The sequence below is a fragment of the Larus michahellis genome, chromosome 2, assembly GCF_964199755.1.
Source record: "Larus michahellis chromosome 2, bLarMic1.1, whole genome shotgun sequence".
Taxonomy (NCBI): domain Eukaryota; kingdom Metazoa; phylum Chordata; class Aves; order Charadriiformes; family Laridae; genus Larus; species Larus michahellis.
The window spans coordinates 169,353,875-169,372,639 of NC_133897.1; the positions used below are offsets into that span (position 1 = coordinate 169,353,875).

Sequence of the window (18,765 nt, forward strand, 5' to 3'; positions counted from 1 at the left end):
TGGGGTGGGACGAGTGACACCGGGGGGGGACAAGTGACACCGGGGGTGGGACGAGTGACACTGGGGGGGGGACGAGTGACACTTGGGGGGGGACAAGTGACACTGGGGGTGACACAGGTGACACTGGGGGGGACAAGTGACACTGGAGGGGACAAGTGACACCGGGGGGGGGACAAGTGACACGGGGGGGGGGGACACAAGGGACACTGCGGGGGGACAAGTGACACGGGGGGGGGACACAAGGAACACTTGGGGGGGGACAAGTGACACTGGGGGTGACACCGGGGGGGGGGGACGGACACGACACACCAAAAAAAAAAAAAACCCCCCCAAAAAAATCCCCCAAACCCTTTTTTTTCGTTTGTTTTGCTTTTTTTTCGGGGGGGGGGAGGGGGGGGAGTGAAAAAAGGCGAACAAAAAGGCCCAAAAAACCACCCGCCCCCCCCCAAAAAAAACCCTCCCCCCCCCCCCCCAAAAAAACACCACCCCCCCCCACCCCCCCCCAACCGGTGGGGGGGGGGGTGTGGGTGTGGGGGGGGGCGGGGGGGGGGGTGTCACATGACCCGGCAGCAGCGGCGCTTGGGGGCCGGTGTCACCGGGGCCGTCAGTTTGAGGAGGGGGGGGTCGCCGGGGGGGGCCACCGGGGCCAGGGGGGCCACGGGGGCCACCGGCTGCTGCTCCTTGGTGGCCGCCCGGTGACGTTTTGAGATCGGCCAAGGTGGGGGGGCGGGGGGGGGTTTTGTCGCCACCTGCCCGGGGCTGGGGGGGGGTGGGGGCCGCGTTGGCTTTTGTCCCCCCCCGTTGTCACCTCCCCGTTGGGGGACTCGTCCGAGCCCGCGGCCTCCTGGTGGGGACATAAATTGGGGGGGGGGGGGAAGGTGGCACTTGTGTCCCCCCCCCCCCCCCGGTGTCACTCATCCCCCCCCCCCCCCCCAACCCCCCCCCCCCACTGTCACTTGTCTCTCCCCAGCGTCACTCGTCCCCCCCGTGTCACTTGTCGTCCCCCCCCCCCATGTCACTTGTGTCCCCCCCCGCCAGTGTCCCTTGTCCCCCCCAGGGTCCCTTGTGTCCCCCCCCCCCAGTGTCCCTTGTCCCCCCCCAGTGTCCCTTGTGTCCCCCCCACGGTGTCCCCTGTCCCCCCCCCGGTGTCACTTGTCGTCGTCCCCCCCATGTCACTTGTGTCCCCCCCCAACAGTGTCCCTTGTCCCCCCCCCAGGGTCCCTTGTGTGTCCCCCCCCAGTGTCCCTTGTGCCCCCCCAGTGTCCCTTGTGTCCCCCCCAGTGTGTCCCTTGTGCCCCCCCAGTGTCACTTGTGTCCCCCAGTGTCACTCGTCCCCCCCCAGTGTCCCCTGTGTCCTCCCCAGTGTCCCCTGTCCCCCCCCCGGTGTCACATGTCGTCCCCCCCCCCATGTCACTTGTGTCCCCCCCTCCAGTGTCCCCAGTCCCCCCCCCCAGTGTCCCTTGTGTCCTCCCCACGGTGTTCCCTGTCCCCCCCCAGTGTCCCTTGTCCCCCCCCGGCGTCCCTTGTGTCCCCCCCACTGTGTCCCTTGTCCCCCCCAGAGTCACTCATCCCTCCCCAGTGTCCCCTGTCCCCCCCCCCTCCCAGTGTCCCTTGTGTGTCCCCCCCGGTATCACTCATCCCCCCCCAGTGTCCCTTGTCCCCCCCAGTGTCACTTGTGTCCCCTCAGTGTCACTCGTCCCTCCCCAGTGTCCCCTGTCCCATCCCCCCCCCAGTGTCCCTTGTCCCCCCCCAGTGTCCCTTGTGTCCCCTCCAGTGTGTCCCTTGTCCCCCCCAGTGTCACTTGTGTCCCCCCCAGTGTCCCCTGTGTCCTCCCCAGCGTCCCCTGTCCTCCCCCGGTGTCACTTGTCGTCCCCCCCCCCATGTCACTTGTGTCCCCCCCCCCCGCCAGTGTCCCTTGTCCCCCCCCAGGGTCCCTTGTGTCCCCCCCCCCAGGGTCCCTTGTGCCCCCCCAGTGTCACTCGTCCCCCCCAGTGTCCCCTGTGTCCCCCCCAGTGTCCCCTGTCCCCCCCCGTGTCACTTGTGTCCCCTCCCGCCAGTGTCCCCCTTGTCCCCCCCCAGGGTCCCTTGTGTCCCCCCAGTGTCCCTTGTGTCCCCCCCACGGTGTCCCCTGTCCCCCCCGGTGTCACTTGTCGTTCCCCCCCCCCATGTCACTTGTGTCCCCCCCCGCCAGTGTCCCTTGTCCCCCCCCCAGGGTCCCTTGTGTCCCCCCCCCAGGGTGCCTTGTGCCCCCCAGTGTCCCTTGTGCCCCCCCCAGTGTGTCCCTTGTGCCCCCCCAGTGTCCCCTGTCCCCCCCCGGTGTCACTTGTCGTCCCCCCCCCCCATGTCACTTGTGTCCCCCCCCTCCAGTGTCCCCAGTCCCCCCCCCCCAGTGTCCCTTGTGTCCCCCCCACGGTGTTCCCTGTCCCCCCCCCAGTGTCCCTTGTCCCCCCCCGGTGTCACTTGTGTCCCCCCCCACTGTGTCCCTTGTCCCCCCCAGTGTCACTCAACCCCCCCAGTGTCCCCTGTGTCCTCCCCAGTGTCCCCTGTATCCCCCCCCCAGTGTCCCTTGTGTCCCGCCCCCCCCGGTGTCCCTTGTCCCTCCCCCAGCATCACTTGTCCCCCCCAGTGTCCCTTTTGTCCCCCTCAGTGTCACTGGTGTTCCCCCCCCCCGTGCCCCTTGTCCCCCCCCAGTGTCACTCATCCCCCCCCCAGTGTCACTTGTGTCCCCCCAAGTCATTTGTGTCCCCCCCAGCGTCCCTTGACCCCCTCCAGTGTCACCTGCCCCCCCTCCCAGTGTCACTTGTGTCCCCCGCGGTGTTCCCTGTCCCCCCCCCAGTGTCACTTGTGTCCCCCCCAGTGTCCCCCCCAGTGTCCCCTGTATCCCCCTCCCAGTGTCCCTTGTGTCCCGCCCCCCCGGTGTCCCTTGTCCCCCTCCAGCATCACTTGTCCCCCCCCAGTGTCCCTTTTGTCCCCCCCCCACTGTCACTTGTGTCCCCCCCAGTGTCCCCTGTCCCCCCAGTGTCACTCATCCCCCCCCCAGTGTCCCTTGTCCCCCCCAGTGTCACTTGTGTCCCCCCAAGTCATTTGTGTCCCCCCCAGCGTCCCTTGTCCCCCTCCAGTGTCACCTGTCCCCCCCTCCCAGTGTCACTTGTGTCCCCCCCCGGTCTTCCCTGTCCCCCCCCAGTGTCACCTGTGTGTGTCCCCCAGTGTCACCCATGTGTCCCCCCAGTGTCCCTTGTCCCCCCCAGTGCCACTCGTGTCCACCTCCAGTGTCACCTGCCCCTCCCAGTGTCCCTTGTCCCTCTCCAGTGTCCCCTGTCCCCCCCCAGTGGCCCCTGTCCCCCCCTCCCAGTGTCCCTTGTGTCCCCCCGCGGTGTTCCCTGTCCCCCCCTCCCAGTGTCTCCTGTCCCCTCCCCAGTGTCCCCTGTCCCCCCCTCCCAGTGTCCCCTGTCCCCCCCCAGCATCACTTGTCCCCCCCCAGTGTCCCTTTTGTCCCCCCCACTGTCACTTGTGTCCCCCCCAGTGTCCCCTGTCCCCGCAGCGTCACTCTTCCCCCCCCAGCGTCACTTATCCCCCCCGCAACGTCCCTTGTCCTCCCCCCGGTGTCCCTCGCGTGTCCCCCCAGTGTCCCCCTGTCCCCGTCCCCCCCCCCGGTGTCACTCACGCCGCGGTGGCCCTGGCTGTCCTCGTCCTCGCTGTCCCCGTGCTGCCAGACGATGGCCTCCCGCCGCAGCTCCTTGCGGTAGAGGTCGGCGCGGTGGGAGAGGCTGGCGCGTCGCACCACCTTCCTGGGGGGGGACACGGCGGGGACACTTGTCACCCCCCCAGGGCGGTGGTGGTGGTGGCGGTGGGGGGCGGGGGGGGGGGTGGTGACGGTGACATTGGGGACGGCGGGGTGGCCTCACCCGCGGCTGGCGGCGCTGGAGGTGCGGCGCTGGAGGAGGGAGCGGTGCTTGTCCTGGCCGCGGCGCAGGGCGGCGTGACGCTGCTTCAGCTCCAGCAGCGTGGCCCGGACGTCATCGTCACCGCAGACGTCTGGCGCCAGAGAGAGAGGGGACGAGGAGGTGGCACCCAAAGGGCAACCTCAGAACCTCATGGGGCAACGTCAGAATCCAATGGGGCAACCTCAGAACCTCATGGGCAACCTCAGAACCCAATGGGGCAACCTCAGAACGCCATGGGCAACCTCAGAACCTCATGGGCAACCTCAGAACCCAATGGGCAACCTCAGAACCCAATGGGGAAACCTCAGCACCAACTTGGGCAACCTCAGAAGACCACGGGGCAACCTCAGAACCTCATGAGCAACATCAGAACCTCTTGGGGCAACCTCAGAACCCAATGGGGCAACCTCAGAACCTCATGGGCAACATCAGAATCCAATGGGGCAACCTCAGAACCTCATGGGCAACCTCAGAACCCAATGGGGCAACCTCAGAACCTCATGGGGCAACCTCAGAACCCAATGGGGCAACCTCAAAACCTCAAGGGCAACCTCAGAACCTCATGGGCAACCTCAGAACCCAATGGGGGAACCTCAGAACCTCATGGGGCAACATCAGAACCTCATGGGGCAACCTCAGAACCTCATGGGGCAACCTCAGAACCCAATGGGGAAACCTCAGCACCAACTTGGGCAACCTCAGAAACTCATGGGCAACATCAGAACCCCGTGGGGCAACCTCAGAAACTCATGGGCAACATAGAACCCAATGGGGAAACCTCAGCACCAACTTGGGCAACCTCGGAACCCAATGGCACAACCTCACAACCCAATGGGGCAACCTCAGAACACCATGGGCAACCTCAGAACATCATGGGACAATCTCAGCACCAACTTGGGCAACCTCAGAACCCAATGGGGCAACCTCAGAACCTCATGGGACAACCTCAGAACCCAGTGGGGCAACCTCAGAACCCAGTGGGGCAACCTCAGAACCTCATAAGCAACATCAGAACCCAATGGGGAAACCTCAACACCAACTTGGGCAACCTCGGAAACTCATGGGCAATCTCAGAACCCAATGGGAGAACCTCGGAACCTCATGGGGCAACCTCAACACCCAATGGGGAAACTTCAGAACCTCATGGGCAACCTCAGAACCCAATGGGGCAACCTCAGAACCCCATGAAAAACCTCAGAACCTCATGGGCAACCTCAGAACCTCATGGGCAACCTCAGAACCCAATGGGGAAAACTCAGCACCAACTTGGGCAACCTCAGAACCCAATGGGGCAACCTCAAAACCTCAAGGGCAACCTCAGAACCTCATGGGCAACCTCAGAACCCAATGGGGGAACCTCAGAACCTCATGGGGCAACATCAGAACCTCATGGGGCAACCTCAGAACCTCATGGGCAACCTCAGAACCCAATGGGGAAACCTCAGCACCAACTTGGGCAACCTCAGAAACTCATGGGCAACATCAGAACCCCGTGGGGCAACCTCAGAAACTCATGGGCAACATAGAACCCAATGGGGAAACCTCAGCACCAACTTGGGCAACCTCGGAACCCAATGGCACAACCTCACAACCCAATGGGGCAACCTCAGAACACCATGGGCAACCTCAGAACATCATGGGACAATCTCAGCACCAACTTGGGCAACCTCAGAACCCAATGGGGCAACCTCAGAACCTCATGGGACAACCTCAGAACCCAGTGGGGCAACCTCAGAACCCAGTGGGGCAACCTCAGAACCTCATAAGCAACATCAGAACCCAATGGGGAAACCTCAACACCAACTTGGGCAACCTCGGAAACTCATGGGCAATCTCAGAACCCAATGGGAGAACCTCGGAACCTCATGGGGCAACCTCAACACCCAATGGGGAAACTTCAGAACCTCATGGGCAACCTCAGAACCCAATGGGGCAACCTCAGAACCCCATGAAAAACCTCAGAACCTCATGGGCAACCTCAGAACCTCATGGGCAACCTCAGAACCCAATGGGGAAACCTCAGCACCAACTTGGGCAACCTCAGAACATCATGGGCAACCTCAGAACACCATGGGGCAACCTCAAAACCTCAAGGGCAACCTCAGAACCTCATGGGGCAACCTCAACATCCAGTGGGGAAACTTCAGAACCTCATGGGCAACCTCAGAACTCAATGGGGCAACCTCAGAACCCCATGAAAAACCTCAGAACCTCATGGGCAACATCAGAACCCAATGGGGAAACCTCAGCACCAACTTGGGCAACCTCAACACCCAATGGGGCAATCTCAGAACCTCATGGGCAACCTCAGAACACCATGGGCAAACTCACAACATCATGGGCAAACTCAGAACCTCACGGGGCAACCTCAGCACCAAGTTGTGCAACCTCAGAACCCAATGGGGCAACCTCAGAACTCCATTGGACAACCTCAGAACCCAATGGGGCAACCTCAGAACCTAATGGGACAACCCCAGAACACAATGGAGCAACATTAGAACCTCATGGACAAGGTCAGAACCCCATGGGCAACCTCAGAACCTCATGGGGCAACCTCAGAACCTCATGGGCAACATCAGAACCCAACGGGGAAACCTCAACACCAACTTGGGCAACCTCGGAACCTCATGGGCAACCTCAGAACCCAATGGGGCAAACTCAGAACCTCATGAGCAACCTCAGAACCCAATGGGGAAACCTTAGCACCAACTTGGGCAACCTCAGAAACTCATGGGCAACATCAGAACCCCATGGGGCAACCTCAGAACCTCAAGGGCAACCTCAGCACACGATGGGACAATCTCAGCACCAACTTGGGCAACATCAGAACCCAATGGGACAATCTCAGAACCTCATGGGACAACCTCAGAACCCAATGGGGCAACCTCAGAACCTCTTGGGATAACCCCAGAACACAATGGAGCAACATTAAAACCTCATGGGCAAGGTCAGAACTCCATGGGCAACCTCAGAACCCCATGGGGCAACCTCAGAACCTCATGGGCAACATCAGAACCTCATGGGGGAACTTCAACACCCAATGGGACAACCACAGAACCTCATGGGAAACCTCTGAACCCAATAGGGCAACCTCAGAACATCATCGGAAAACCTCAGAACATCATGGGCAACCTCAGAACCACATGGGGCAACCTCAGAACTTCATGGCAACCTCAGGACCCAATGGGGAAACCTCAGCACCAACTTGAGCAACATCAGAACCTCATGGGCAACATCAGAACCCCATGGGGGAACCTCAGAACACCATGGGCAACCTCAAAACCTCATGGGGCAACATCTGAACCTCATGGGGCAACCTCAGAACCTCATGGGCAATCTCAGAACCCCATGGAGAGCCTCAGAACCTCATGGGACAACCTCAGAACTTCATGGGCAACCTCAGAATCCCTTGGGACAACCTCAGAACCTCATGGGCAATCTCAGAACATCATGGGCAACCTCAGAACCCAGTCGGGCAACCTCAGAACCCCATGGGCAGCCTCAGCAGCCAGTTGAGCTAACTCAGAACCTCATGGGCAACCTCAGAACCTCATGGGCATCCTCAGCACCTGGTTGGGCAACCTCAGAACCCCATGGGCAACCTCAGCACCCAATGGGCCAACCTCAGAAGCTCGTGGGCAACCTCAGAACCCAATGGGGCAACCTCCGAACCCTATGGGCAAGCTCAGAACCTAATGGGCAACATCAGAACCCAATGGGGAAACCTCAGCACCAACTTGGGCAACCTCAGAAACTCATGGGCAACATCAGAACACCATGGGGCAACCTCAGAACCCAATGGGGCAACTTCAAAACCTCAAGGGCAACCTCAGCACCCGATGGGACAATCTCAGCACCAACTTGGGCAACCTCAGAACCTCTTTGGGCAACCTCAGAACCTCATGGGCAACCTCAGCACCCAATGGGGCAACCTCAGAACCTCATGGGCAACATAGAACCCAATGGGGCAACCTCAGAACCTCTTGGGACAACCCCAGAACCCAGTGGGGCAACATTAGAACCTCATGGGCAACCTCAGAACCTCACGGGGCAACCTCAGAATGTAATGGGGCACCCTCAGAACCTCATGCGGCACCCTCAGAACCTCATGCGGCAACCTCAGAACCCCATAGGCAACCTCAGAACCTCTTGGGACAACCCCAGAACCCAGTGGGGCAACATTAGAACCTCAGGGGGCAACCTCAGAACCTCACGGGGCAACCTCAGAATGTAATGGGGCAACATCAGAACCCCATGCGGCAACCTCAGAACCTAATGGGGCAACCTCAGAACCCTATAGGCAACCTCAGAACCTCTTGGGACAACCCCAGAACCCAGTGGGGCAACATTAGAACCTCAGGGGGCAACCTCAGAACCTCACAGGGCAACCTCAGAATGTAATGGGGCAACATCAGAACCCCATGCGGCAACCTCAGAACCTAATGGGGCAACCTCAGAACCCTATAGGCAACCTCAGAACCTCTAGGGGCAACCTCAGAACCCAATGGGGCAACCTCAGAACCTCTTGGGACAACCCCAGAACCCAGTGGGGCAACCTCAGAACCTCACGGGGCAACCTCAGAATGTAACGGGGCAACCTCAGAACCCCATGTGTCAACCTCAGAACCTAATGGGGCAACCTCAGAACCTCTAGGGGCAACCTCAGAACTTCACAGGCAAACTCAGCACCCCATGGAGAACCTCAGAAGCCGGTTGGGCAACCTCAGCACCCCATGGAGAACCTCCGCCCCCACATTGGGCCACCTCCGCCCCTAAGTTGGGCCACCTCAGCCCCCGGCGCCGTGTGGCTCACCCAGGGGCGTCTCCTCCAGCTCCGACTTCCCCTCCAGGTCGGCGCCGTGGGCCACCAGCAGCTCCACCAGCGGCACCTGGAGGGGGGAAGAGGGGTGGGAGGCGGTGAGAGGGCCAGCGGGACGCGGGCGGGGCCGTCACCGCATCCCCAACACCCACCTGTCCCCAACAGGCGGCGGCGTGGAGCGGTTGCCACCCGTCCTCGTCCCTGGCGTCGGGGCTGGCCCGGTGCTCCAGCAGCAGCTCGGCCGCCTCGGCGTAACCGTTGGCCGCCGCGATGTGAAGCTTGCCGGAAAAAGGAGGCCGGGGGGGCGGGACAGAGAGACAAGGTTGGGGACAGCTTGGCCACGGTTGTCACCTCCCCCCCCCCCCCAACCTCCATGGGTGTCACCTCTCCTTACCAAGGTGGCGCCGTGACCCCGCGGCGCGTCCAGGTCATCTCCCGCCTGGATGAGCCGCCGGATCTCCCGGACCATGGCGCGTTCGGTGGCGCCGCGGGCTTCTTCGATTTTCTCCTGGGTGATACCTGACGGGGGACGGAGGGGGGGTGACAACGGTGACACCGGCGCGCCTCCTGCCGCCGCCCCGTCGTGTCACCCGGGGAAGGGGGAAGCTCACCCTGCTCCGCCATGGCGTTCTCCAGGCACTCCAGCGTCACCTCGTCCTCGCACAGGTCGTAGGGCATGTTGCCGTCCGAGTTGACGGCCAGCAGGTCGGCGCCGCTGGTTTGGGGACAGAAACGGCGGGGTCAGGGTCACCGCGGTGACCGTGTCCCCTTCCCCTCCCCCCCCTCCCGGCTCGCCGCCGCGGTGATGGTCCCCGGGGCGGGGGGGGGGGGGGTTGGTGCGGCGGTACCGTCGGACGAGGAGCTGGACCAGGCGGAGGTGGCCGCAGGTGGCGGCGGCGTGGAGAGGGGTCCAGAGTTCGCTGTCCCGGGCGTTGACGTCGGCGCCGGCGTCCAGCAGCGTCGTCACCACGTCACCGAAGTCGTCGATGCAGCACTGGCGGGAGGGCAAACGGCGGCAGAGGTCGGGGAGGGCGCCGGGAACGGGGAGATGCCCCCCCTCCCCGTCCAGTTGCCGCAACCTCAGAACCTCATGAGGCAACCTCAGAACACCATGGGGAACCTCAGAACACCATGGGGCAACCTCAACGCCCAATGGGGCAACCTCAACGCCCAATGGGGCAATGTCAGAACCCCATTGGGCAAGCTCAGAAACTCATGGGCAACCTCAGAATGCAGTTGGGCAACCTCAGAACCCAAGGGGGCAACCTCAAAACCTCATGGGCAACATCAGTGCGTGGAGGGGCAATCTCAGAACCTCATGGGGCAAGCTCAGAACCTCATGGGCAACATCAGAACCTTGTGAGGCAACCTCAGAACCCAGTTCGGCAACATCAGAACCCAGTGGGGCAACCTCAGAACCCAGTGGGGCAACCTCAGAAACTCATGGGGAACCTCAGAACCCAGTTGGGCAACCCCTGAACCTCATGGGCAAGCTCAGAACCTCATGGGACAACCTCAGAACCCATTGGGCAACGTCAGAACCCAATGGGGCAACCTCAGAAACTCATGGGGGAACCTCAGAACCCAGTTAGGCAACCTCAGAACCTCATGGGGCAACCTCAGAACCCCAAGGGCAACATCAGTGCTTGGAGAGGCAACCTCAGAATCTCATGGGACAATCTCAGAACCCAATGGGGCAACCTCAGAATCCAATGGGGCAACCTCAGAACCTCATGGGGCAACCTCAGAACCCCAAGGGCAACATCAGTGCTTGGAGGGTCAACCTCTGAACCTCATGGGACAACCTCAGAACCTCATGGGCAACATCAGAATCCAATGGGGCAACCTCAGAACCCAACGGGGCAACCTCAGAACCCAACGGGGCAACCTCAGAACCTCATGGGCAACATCAGTCCGTGGAGGGGCAATCTCAGAACCTCATGGGGGAACCTCAGAAACCAGTTGGGCAACCTTAGAATCTCATGGGCAACCTCAGAACACAATGGGGCAACCTCAGAAGTTCATGCGCCAACCTCAAAACCCAGTTGGGCAACCTCAGAACCCAATGGGGCAACCTCAGAACCTCATGGGCAACCTCAGAACCCCATGGGCAACCTCAGAACCCAGTGGGACAACCTCAGAACCTCATGGGAAACCTCAGAAGCCCATGGGCAACCTCAGAACCCAGTGGGACAACCTCAGAACCTCATGGGAAACCTCAGAAGCCCATGGGCAACCTCAGAACACCATGGGGCAACCTCCGAACCCCATGGGCAAGCTAAGAACCTAATGGGGCAACCTTAGAACCCAATGGGGGACCCTCAGAACACCATGGGCAACCTCACAACCTCATGGGACAATCTCAGCACCAACTTGGGCAACGTCAGAACAGAATGGGGCAACCTCAGAACCTCTTGGGATAACCCCAGAACACAATGGAGCAACATTAGAACCTCATGGGCAAGGTCAGAACCTCATGGGCAACCTCAGAACCCCATGGGGCAACCTCAGAACCTCTTGGGGCAACCTCAACACCCAATGGGACAACCTCAGAACCTCATGGGAAACCTCTGAACCCAATAGGGCAACCTCAGAACGTCATCGGAAAACCTCAGAACATCATGGGCAACCTCAGAACCACATGGGGCAACCTCAGAACCTCATGGGCAACATCAGAACTTCTTGGGGCAACCTGAGAACCTCACGGGACAACCTCAGAACGCAGTTAGGCAACCTCAGAACCTCATGGGGCAAGCTCAGAACCCCAAGGGCAACATCAGTGCTTGGAGGGGCAACCTCAGAACCTCATGGGGCAACCTCAGTACCCAATGGGGCAATCTCTGAACCTCATGGGACAACCTCAGAACCCAATGGGGCAACCTCAGAACGCCAAGGGCAACATCAGTGCTTGGAGGGGCAACCTTAGAACCTCATGGGCAACCTCAGAACGTAATCAGGCAACCTCAGAACCTCACAGGCCACCTCAGAACCCAATAGGGCAACCTCTGAACCTCATGGCGAACATCAGTGCTTGGATGGGCAACGTCAGAACCTCATGGGCAACCTCAGAAACCAATGGCGCAACCTCAGAACCTCATGGGGCAACCTCAGAACCCCATGCGGCAACCTCAGAACCTCTAGGGGCAACCTCAGAACCTCATGGGGCAACCTCAGAATCTCATTGACACCATCATGCCCAAAATCTCCCAGGGATGGAGCCGGGGATGGATTCGGACACCACGGAGGGACAGAAATGGCGCTGGGATCACCGCGTGTCCCTGAGCAGTGGGGACTTCACTGGGACGAAGACGGTGCCAGGATGGACACGGTGCCGGGATGGACATGGCACCAGGACGGAGTCACCGACAGGACAGAGAGGACGCCAGGATGGACACGGCACTGGGACGGACATGGCACCGGGATGGAGATGCCACCGGGATGGACACAGCGCCGGGACGGAGACACCACCAGGATGGAGACGCCACCGGGAAGGACATGCCACCGGGATGGAGACGGCACCGGGACCGAGATGGCACCAGGATAGAGACGCCACCGGGACGGACACAGCACCGGGATGGACACGGCACCAGGACGGACATGGCACCGGAATGGACACATCGCTGGGATGGACATGGCACAGGGACGGACACGGCGCCAGGATAGAGATGCCACCGGGACGGACCTGGCACCGGGATGGACATGGCACCGGGACAGAGACGCCGCTGGGACGGAGACACCGCTGGGCCGGACACGGCACTGGGACAGAGATGCCGACAGGACGGAGATGGTGCCGGGATGGACACAGCGTCAGGATGGACACAGTGCCGGGATCGACACAGTGCCGGGACGGACACAGCGCCGGGACGGACACAGCGCCGGGATAGAGACACCACCGGGACGGACATGGCACCGGGACGGAGACGCCGCCGGGACGGAGACGCCGCCGGCATGGACACGGCGCCGGCATGGACACGGCGCTGGGACGGAGATGCCGACGGGATGGAGACGGCGCCGGGATGGACACAGTGCTGGGACAGAGACACCACCAGGACGGACACGGCACCGGGATGGACACGGCACCGGGACGGAGACACTGCCGGGACGGAGATGGCACCAGGCCGGACATGGCACCGGGATAGAGACACCACCGAAATGGATACGCCACTGGGACGGACACGGCACCGGGACGGACACGGCACGGTGACAGCACGGTGACAGCTCTGGCCACACCGGGATCCGGCATCACCATCCGGAGCCGGCGATGAACAGGATGGCAAAAGCCGGACGGAGAGAAACCGGAGTCGCCATCCCGACGCCGCCGTACCTGGTGCAGCGCGGTGAGACCGTCCTCGTTGCAGAGGTCGGGGCTGATTCCGCTCTGCAGGAATTGCTGGACTGCGGGAGAAAAAAAAAAAATATAATAAAAAAAAAAAAATGCGGAATTTTTCCCCCATTTTGCCGGCCCCACGGAGCATCCCGCCGGAATTAAAGCCGGCTGCCGGCACTTTGGCCGGGACTTCGGCCTCATCGCGGTCAAAGCCCCGCCGCGTCGATGCCAAACGCTCGGCTACCTCCAGGCGGGGATGCCGTGTGCCGGATTTATGGATGCCGGCTCCGAGCCGCTGGCTCTTTTTTTTTTTTTTTTTGGGATATTTAAAGGCAAAAAATTGGGATTTCCGGCTCATTTTTAAGGCTGAAATTGTTCGATTTTGGAGGGTTTTGGGGAGTTTTGGGGGGTCGAAGGAGCCCCCGAAAGCGGCAGTTCCGGCGTTCCCACCTTCCTCGGCGTCGTGCCGACCGGCCGCTTCCAAGAGCCGGACGCTGTCTGGGAATGTCACCCTTTTTCCTTGGCTCTTCCTCCTCCTCCTCTTCCTCTCGCTTCCCAACTTCAGGCCCGGCGTCTCCTTTTCCGCCTGCGCCCATTTTTTCAGCTGCTGGGCCCGGCGTTTTTGGGCGTGTTTCAAGCGTTCCGGCGTGTTGAGCCGCGTCACCGCCGGCATCTCCGCCAGCAGTTCCAGGTGATCCGCCATGGCGAGGAATCGAGTGGGAAAAAGGGAACGTATCCCACCGGGAATACAAGATAGGGAAGCGTCGGCTCCCCAAGCGGCATCACCCGCCGTCCCACGCAGTGGGGAAGGGTTGGGTTTATCCCTGGATGACGGTGTTTTTCCAGAGCTTCGATGCCGGCTCCGGAGACAGGGATCGGCGTTTCGGAAGCATCTCCCCACTCCGGATGCTCCTTTTCCCGCTTTTTAGCGCCCAAAATGGCGGCAGGGGGAGGTCAGAGGGTCCCGTTAAACCTTAGGGGGGGCGATCCCTTCCCGGCACGGTGGTGATTTGGGATGGAGCCGGCCGGTGACGCCGGATCCGAAGGCACGGAGGAGTGAGGCCGGAGAAATGCCGTCAGTCCGATCCCAAACGCTCGTTATTATCCCGACGCGATTTTGCCTTCCCACTTTTTGGAAGCATTTGATGATCATTCAGCAGCCGCCGTCGCTCCGGTCTCACCGTGGAGCCGATATTCCGGCTCGGAAAACTGCCAAAATCGGGATGGCCTCTTGGGATATCGCTGTGCCGGGGGCTCCGGCTTCTCCCCGGCCACGGTGGGATGAGCTTCGCGGCGCGGCCGAAATCCTACGGAAAAAATAAGGATAAGAAAATATTAAATGCCAGGGCGGGGTTCGGCACAGCCTGGTTTTCCCGGGAAGAGCCACACCGTGGTTGTTTTCCTTAATCCCGGATTAACCTACAATCCAAATGGAAGCGAATTCCCACCGGTGACGCGCCGGCAACGCCGTGACTTTGAGTTTGGCCGCCTCACCGGGAAGAAATCCTGATTTTTCGGGGCGGGGGGGAGAGGGTGGGCAGAGGATATTCCGGCACGTTCCCGACGTTCGCCGGCTCGGTACGGAGAAACCGGGAGCGGCATCGGCCTCGCCCCAGCTCCGGCATCGCCCGTCGGGCAGGGAGGGACGGGCAGGAAAGGGCAGATTCCGGCAGAGCCGGCGCCCGGCGGTCACCAAACCGGGTTCCCCGGAAAATCGCCGCCAACTTCGGCGGGCAAAGTCCGGCGAGGAGGAAGGTGGGGGGTGGGGGGGGGGTGGGGGTGGGGGAATCAATAATAATAATAAAAAGGAAACATTCCAGCTCTTTAATCCCGGTAAATCCCTCCAGGAATCCCGGCCGGCAGCGGGAACGCCGGCGGTAAATCCTCGGCGAGGGAAAAGGGGGATCCGGGAGCACCGGCGGAAAAGGGCAGCTCAACCCCTCGACGGGCGCAGGAATTCCCCCCCCCCCCCCCCCCTCCCCAAAACTGCTTTAAATTCCCCTCAAAATGTCCTAAATTCCCTCCGGAATTCCGGCGGCCACGTGCCGGGGCGTTCGTTCGTTAGCAGGGCCGGCCGGCGGCTCCTTCGTTAGCCGGCGTTAGCGGCCGGCGGCTCCTGCCCCCCCATTTCCCTTTCAAATGTTTTTCCGTCGGCGGAAAAGAACCCCGAATCCCATCTTTTATTTATCGGGATTTACGGCAGTGACGGGGCGGGGGGGGGGGGGGACACGCGACTGTCCCCAGGGTGTCGTGTCCCCAAGGCGGGGGGCTGTCCCCAGGATGTCACCCCGAGGGGACCCAGTGTCCCCAAGGTGGGGGCTGTCCCCAGGGCACCCCCCCACCCCCCACCCCCCCCGCCGTGTCCCCAAGGCGGGGGTTGTCCCCAGGGTGTCCCCCCCCCGCTCCGTGTCACCAAGGTCGGGGCTGTCCCCAAGGTGTCACCCCACGGTGACCTCCGTGTCCCCAAGGTCAAGGCTGTCCCCAGGAACCCCCCCCTCCTCGAGGGGACCCCCATGTCCCCAAGGCCGGGGCCATCCCCAGGGTGTCCCCTCGAGGTGTCCCCCGTGTCCCCAAGGCCATGACTGTCCCCAAGTCCATGACTGTCCCCCTGAGGGGACCCCCATGTCCCCAAGGTTGGGATTGTCCCCTGTCACCCTCCTTGAGGGGACCCCCGTGTCCCCAAGGCTGGGGGCTGTCCCCAAGGTGTCCCCCTGAGGGGACCCCCCTGTCCCCAAGGTCAGGGTTGTCCCCGGCACGCTTCCATGCGGGGATCCTGTGTCCCCAAGGCCACGGCTGTCCCCTGTCCCCCCCACAAGGGGACCCCCGTGTCCCCAAGGCCATGACTGTCTCCTGGCTCCCCCTTCCCCGCGGGGACCCCCATGTCCCCAAGGCCGGTGCCACCCCCCAGGGTGTCCCCCCGAGGGGTCCCCCGTGTCCCCAAGGCCAGGTCTGTCCCCTGTCATCCTACCCCATCGAGGGGACCCCCATGTCCCCAAGGCCAAGGGTGTCCCCAGGGTGTCCCCAGGGGGAATCCTTATGTCCCCAAGGCCATGACTGTCCCCGGCTCCCCCCTGAGGGGACCCCCACGTCCCCAAGGCTGGGGCTGGCCCCTGGCCCCCCCATAAGGGAACCTCCGTGTCCCCAAGGCCGTGACTGTCCCCTGGCTCCCCCCTCGAGGGTACCACCGTGTCCCCAAGGCCGGGGTTGTCCCCCGCTCCCCCCCACCCCGCCGAGGTGACCCCTGTGTCCCCAAGGCCATGACTGTCCCCAGCCCCCCGCTGTCTGCGGGGACCCCTCTGTCCCCCCCGGTCGCGGCCGCCGCCAAAGTGTCCCCTCGAGGCGTCCCCCGTGTCCCCAAGGCTGAGGCCACCCCCTGGGTGTCCCCTCGAGGGGACCCGCGTGTCCCCAAGGCCATGACTGGCCTCAGCCCCCCGCTCCCCGCGGGGACCCCCGTGTCCCCAAGGCCGGTGCCGCCCCCAGGTGTCCCCTCGAGGTGTCCCCCGTGTCCCCAAGGCCGGGGTTGTCCCCGGCCCCCCGCTCCCCGCGGGGACTCCCGTGTCCCCGAGGTCAGGGGCTGTCCCCTTGCTCCCCCTCGAGGGGACCCCCGTGTCCCCCGAGGCCATGACTGTCCCCAGCCCCCCCCCTCCCCGCGGGGACCCCCGTGTGCCCCTGGCCGTGGCCGCCCCCGGGGTGTCCCCCCGAGGTGTCGCCCGCATCCCCCCGGCCGGTGCCGCCCCCCCTGCCCCCCGCTCGCCCCGTACCTGCCGGTGCCGGCCCCGCGGCCCTGCCCGCCCGCAGCCGCTGCCCGGGGCGGAGCCGCCGCCGCCGCCCGCCATGGCAACGGGGCACGCTTCCGGCCGACGCCGGAAGTGGGCGAGGGGGTGGGTCCGATGCCGGAAGTGGGAGGAGTCGGTGAACGGAAGTGGGCGGGGCCGGGAGGGGAGGGGAGAGGAGCGGCCGCTGCCAAGATGGCGGCGGGCGGGGATGAGGGGACACCCCGCCGGGTCCCCAAACACGGGGGTCCCCCTCGAGGGAGGGGGTGACAGGGGACAGCCCCGGCCTTGGGGACACGGGGGTCCCCTCAGGGAGGCACCCTGGGGGCGGTCATGGCCTTGGGGACACGGGGTTCCCCTTGGCAGGGGGGGGCGGGACAGGGGACAGCCCCGGCCTCGGGGACACAAGGTCCCCTCGGGGACAACCCAGGCCTTGGGGACACGGGGGGACGCTCTGGGGGACGCCTTGGGGACACGGGGGGGGGGGGGGGGGGGACACTCTGGGGACACAGGGACGGGGCTTGGGGACGGGGGACAGGCCCCACCGGTGTCCCCAGGTGTCCCCCGGGGCTGGGGACATGGGGCGGGGCTGGGGGACAGGGTTTGGGGACATGGGACAGGCCCCACTGGTGTCACCAGGTGGGGACAGGGACACGGGGACGGCTTGGGGACAGGGGCTGGGGACATGGGACGGGGTTTGGGGATGGGGGATGGGGCTTGGGGACAGGGGACGGGCTGGGGACAAGGGACAGGGTTTGGGGACACGGGACAGGGTTTGGGGACATGGGACGGGGCTTGGGGACAGGGGACAGGGATGGGGACAAGGCTTGGGGACATGGGACAGGGTTTGGGGACATGGGACGGGGCTTGGGGACAGGGACACAGGGACGGCTTGGGGACAGGGGCTGGGGACATGGATCGAGGTTTGGGGACACGGGACAGGGTTTGGGGACATGGGACGGGGCTTGGGGACAGGGGCTGGGGACATGGGACAGGGTTTGGGGACATGGGACAGGGTTTGGGGACATGGGACGGGGCTTGGGGACGGGACAGGGACACGGGGATGGCTTGGGGACAGGGGCTGGGGACATGGGTTGGAGTTTGGGGACATGGGACAAGGTTTGGGGACATGGGACGGGGTTTGGGGACGTGGGACGGGGCTTGGGGACAGGGGCTGGGGACATGGGTCGAGGTTTGGGGACACGGGACAGGGTTTGGGGATATGGGACGGGGCTTGGGGACAGGGGACAGGGACAGGGGGACAGGGCTTGGGGACAGGGGCTGGGGACATGGGTCGGGGTTTGGGGACACGGGACAGGGTTTGGGGACGTGGGACGGGGCTTGGGGACAGGGGACGGGCTGGGGACAAGGGACAGGGTTTGGGGACACGGGACAGGGTTTGGGGACACGGGACGGGGTTTGGGGACGGGGGATGGGGCTTGGGGACAGGGGACAGGGACACGGGGACAGCTTGGGGACAGGGGACAGGGGCTGGGGACATGGGTCGGGGTTTGGGGACACGGGTCGGGGTTTGGGGACACGGGACAGGGTTTGGGGACATGGGACAGGGCTTGGGGACAGGGACACGGGGATGGCTTGGGGACGGGGGACAGGGGCTGGGGACATGGGACGGGGTTTGGGGACATGGGACAGGGTTTGGGGACATGGGACGGCTTGGGGACAGGGACAGGGGACGGGGCTTGGGGACAGGGGCTGGGGACATGGGACGGGGTTTGGGGACATGGGACAGGGTTTGGGGACGTGGGGACAGGGTTTGGGGACATGGGACAGGGCTTGGGGACAGGGACACGGGGATGGCTTGGGGACGGGGGACAGGGGCTGGGGACATGAGAGGGGGTTTGGGGACGGGGGATGGGGCTTGGGGACAGGGGACAGGGACAG

The 18,765-nt window shown here is 63.4% G+C and overlaps 1 protein-coding gene across 2 annotated transcripts; it reads right to left on the minus strand.

The window, feature by feature from the left end:
- Positions 1-548: 548 nt before the first annotated feature.
- PPP1R16A (protein phosphatase 1 regulatory subunit 16A) lies at positions 549-16,988 on the minus strand. Of its 2 annotated transcripts, none has more exons than XM_074578043.1 (11): positions 16,852-16,988; positions 13,541-14,397; positions 13,088-13,158; positions 9,612-9,757; positions 9,375-9,478; positions 9,158-9,282; positions 8,916-9,041; positions 8,758-8,833; positions 3,906-4,035; positions 3,665-3,788; positions 549-844 (listed from the first exon to the last, which is right to left on the minus strand). In XM_074578043.1, the coding sequence occupies exons 2-11, from the start codon at positions 13,791-13,793 to the stop codon at positions 605-607; spliced, it is 1,395 nt and encodes a 464-aa protein (XP_074434144.1). In that variant the 5' UTR covers positions 13,794-14,397; positions 16,852-16,988; the 3' UTR covers positions 549-604. The 2 variants fall into 2 exon arrangements, with proteins under 2 accessions (XP_074434144.1, XP_074434143.1); XM_074578042.1 differs by having other exon boundaries at positions 12,446-13,158.
- Between the last annotated feature and the right edge of the window lie 1,777 nt (positions 16,989-18,765).

What these genes read in the sequence shown, in the direction of transcription:
- PPP1R16A (XM_074578042.1), bottom strand. Translation starts at nt 13,793, where the DNA reads ATGGCGGATCACCTGGAACTGCTGGCGGAGATGCCGGCGGTGACGCGG. An exon ending in TCCAGCGCCGCCAGCCGCGG is followed by an intron (nt 3,789 to 3,905) that starts GTGAGGCCACCC and finishes GTCCCCCCCCAG; the next exon opens with GAAGGTGGTGCGACGCGCCA. An exon ending in ACAGCCAGGGCCACCGCGGC is followed by an intron (nt 845 to 3,664) that starts GTGAGTGACACC and finishes TGTCCCCACCAG; the next exon opens with GAGGCCGCGGGCTCGGACGA.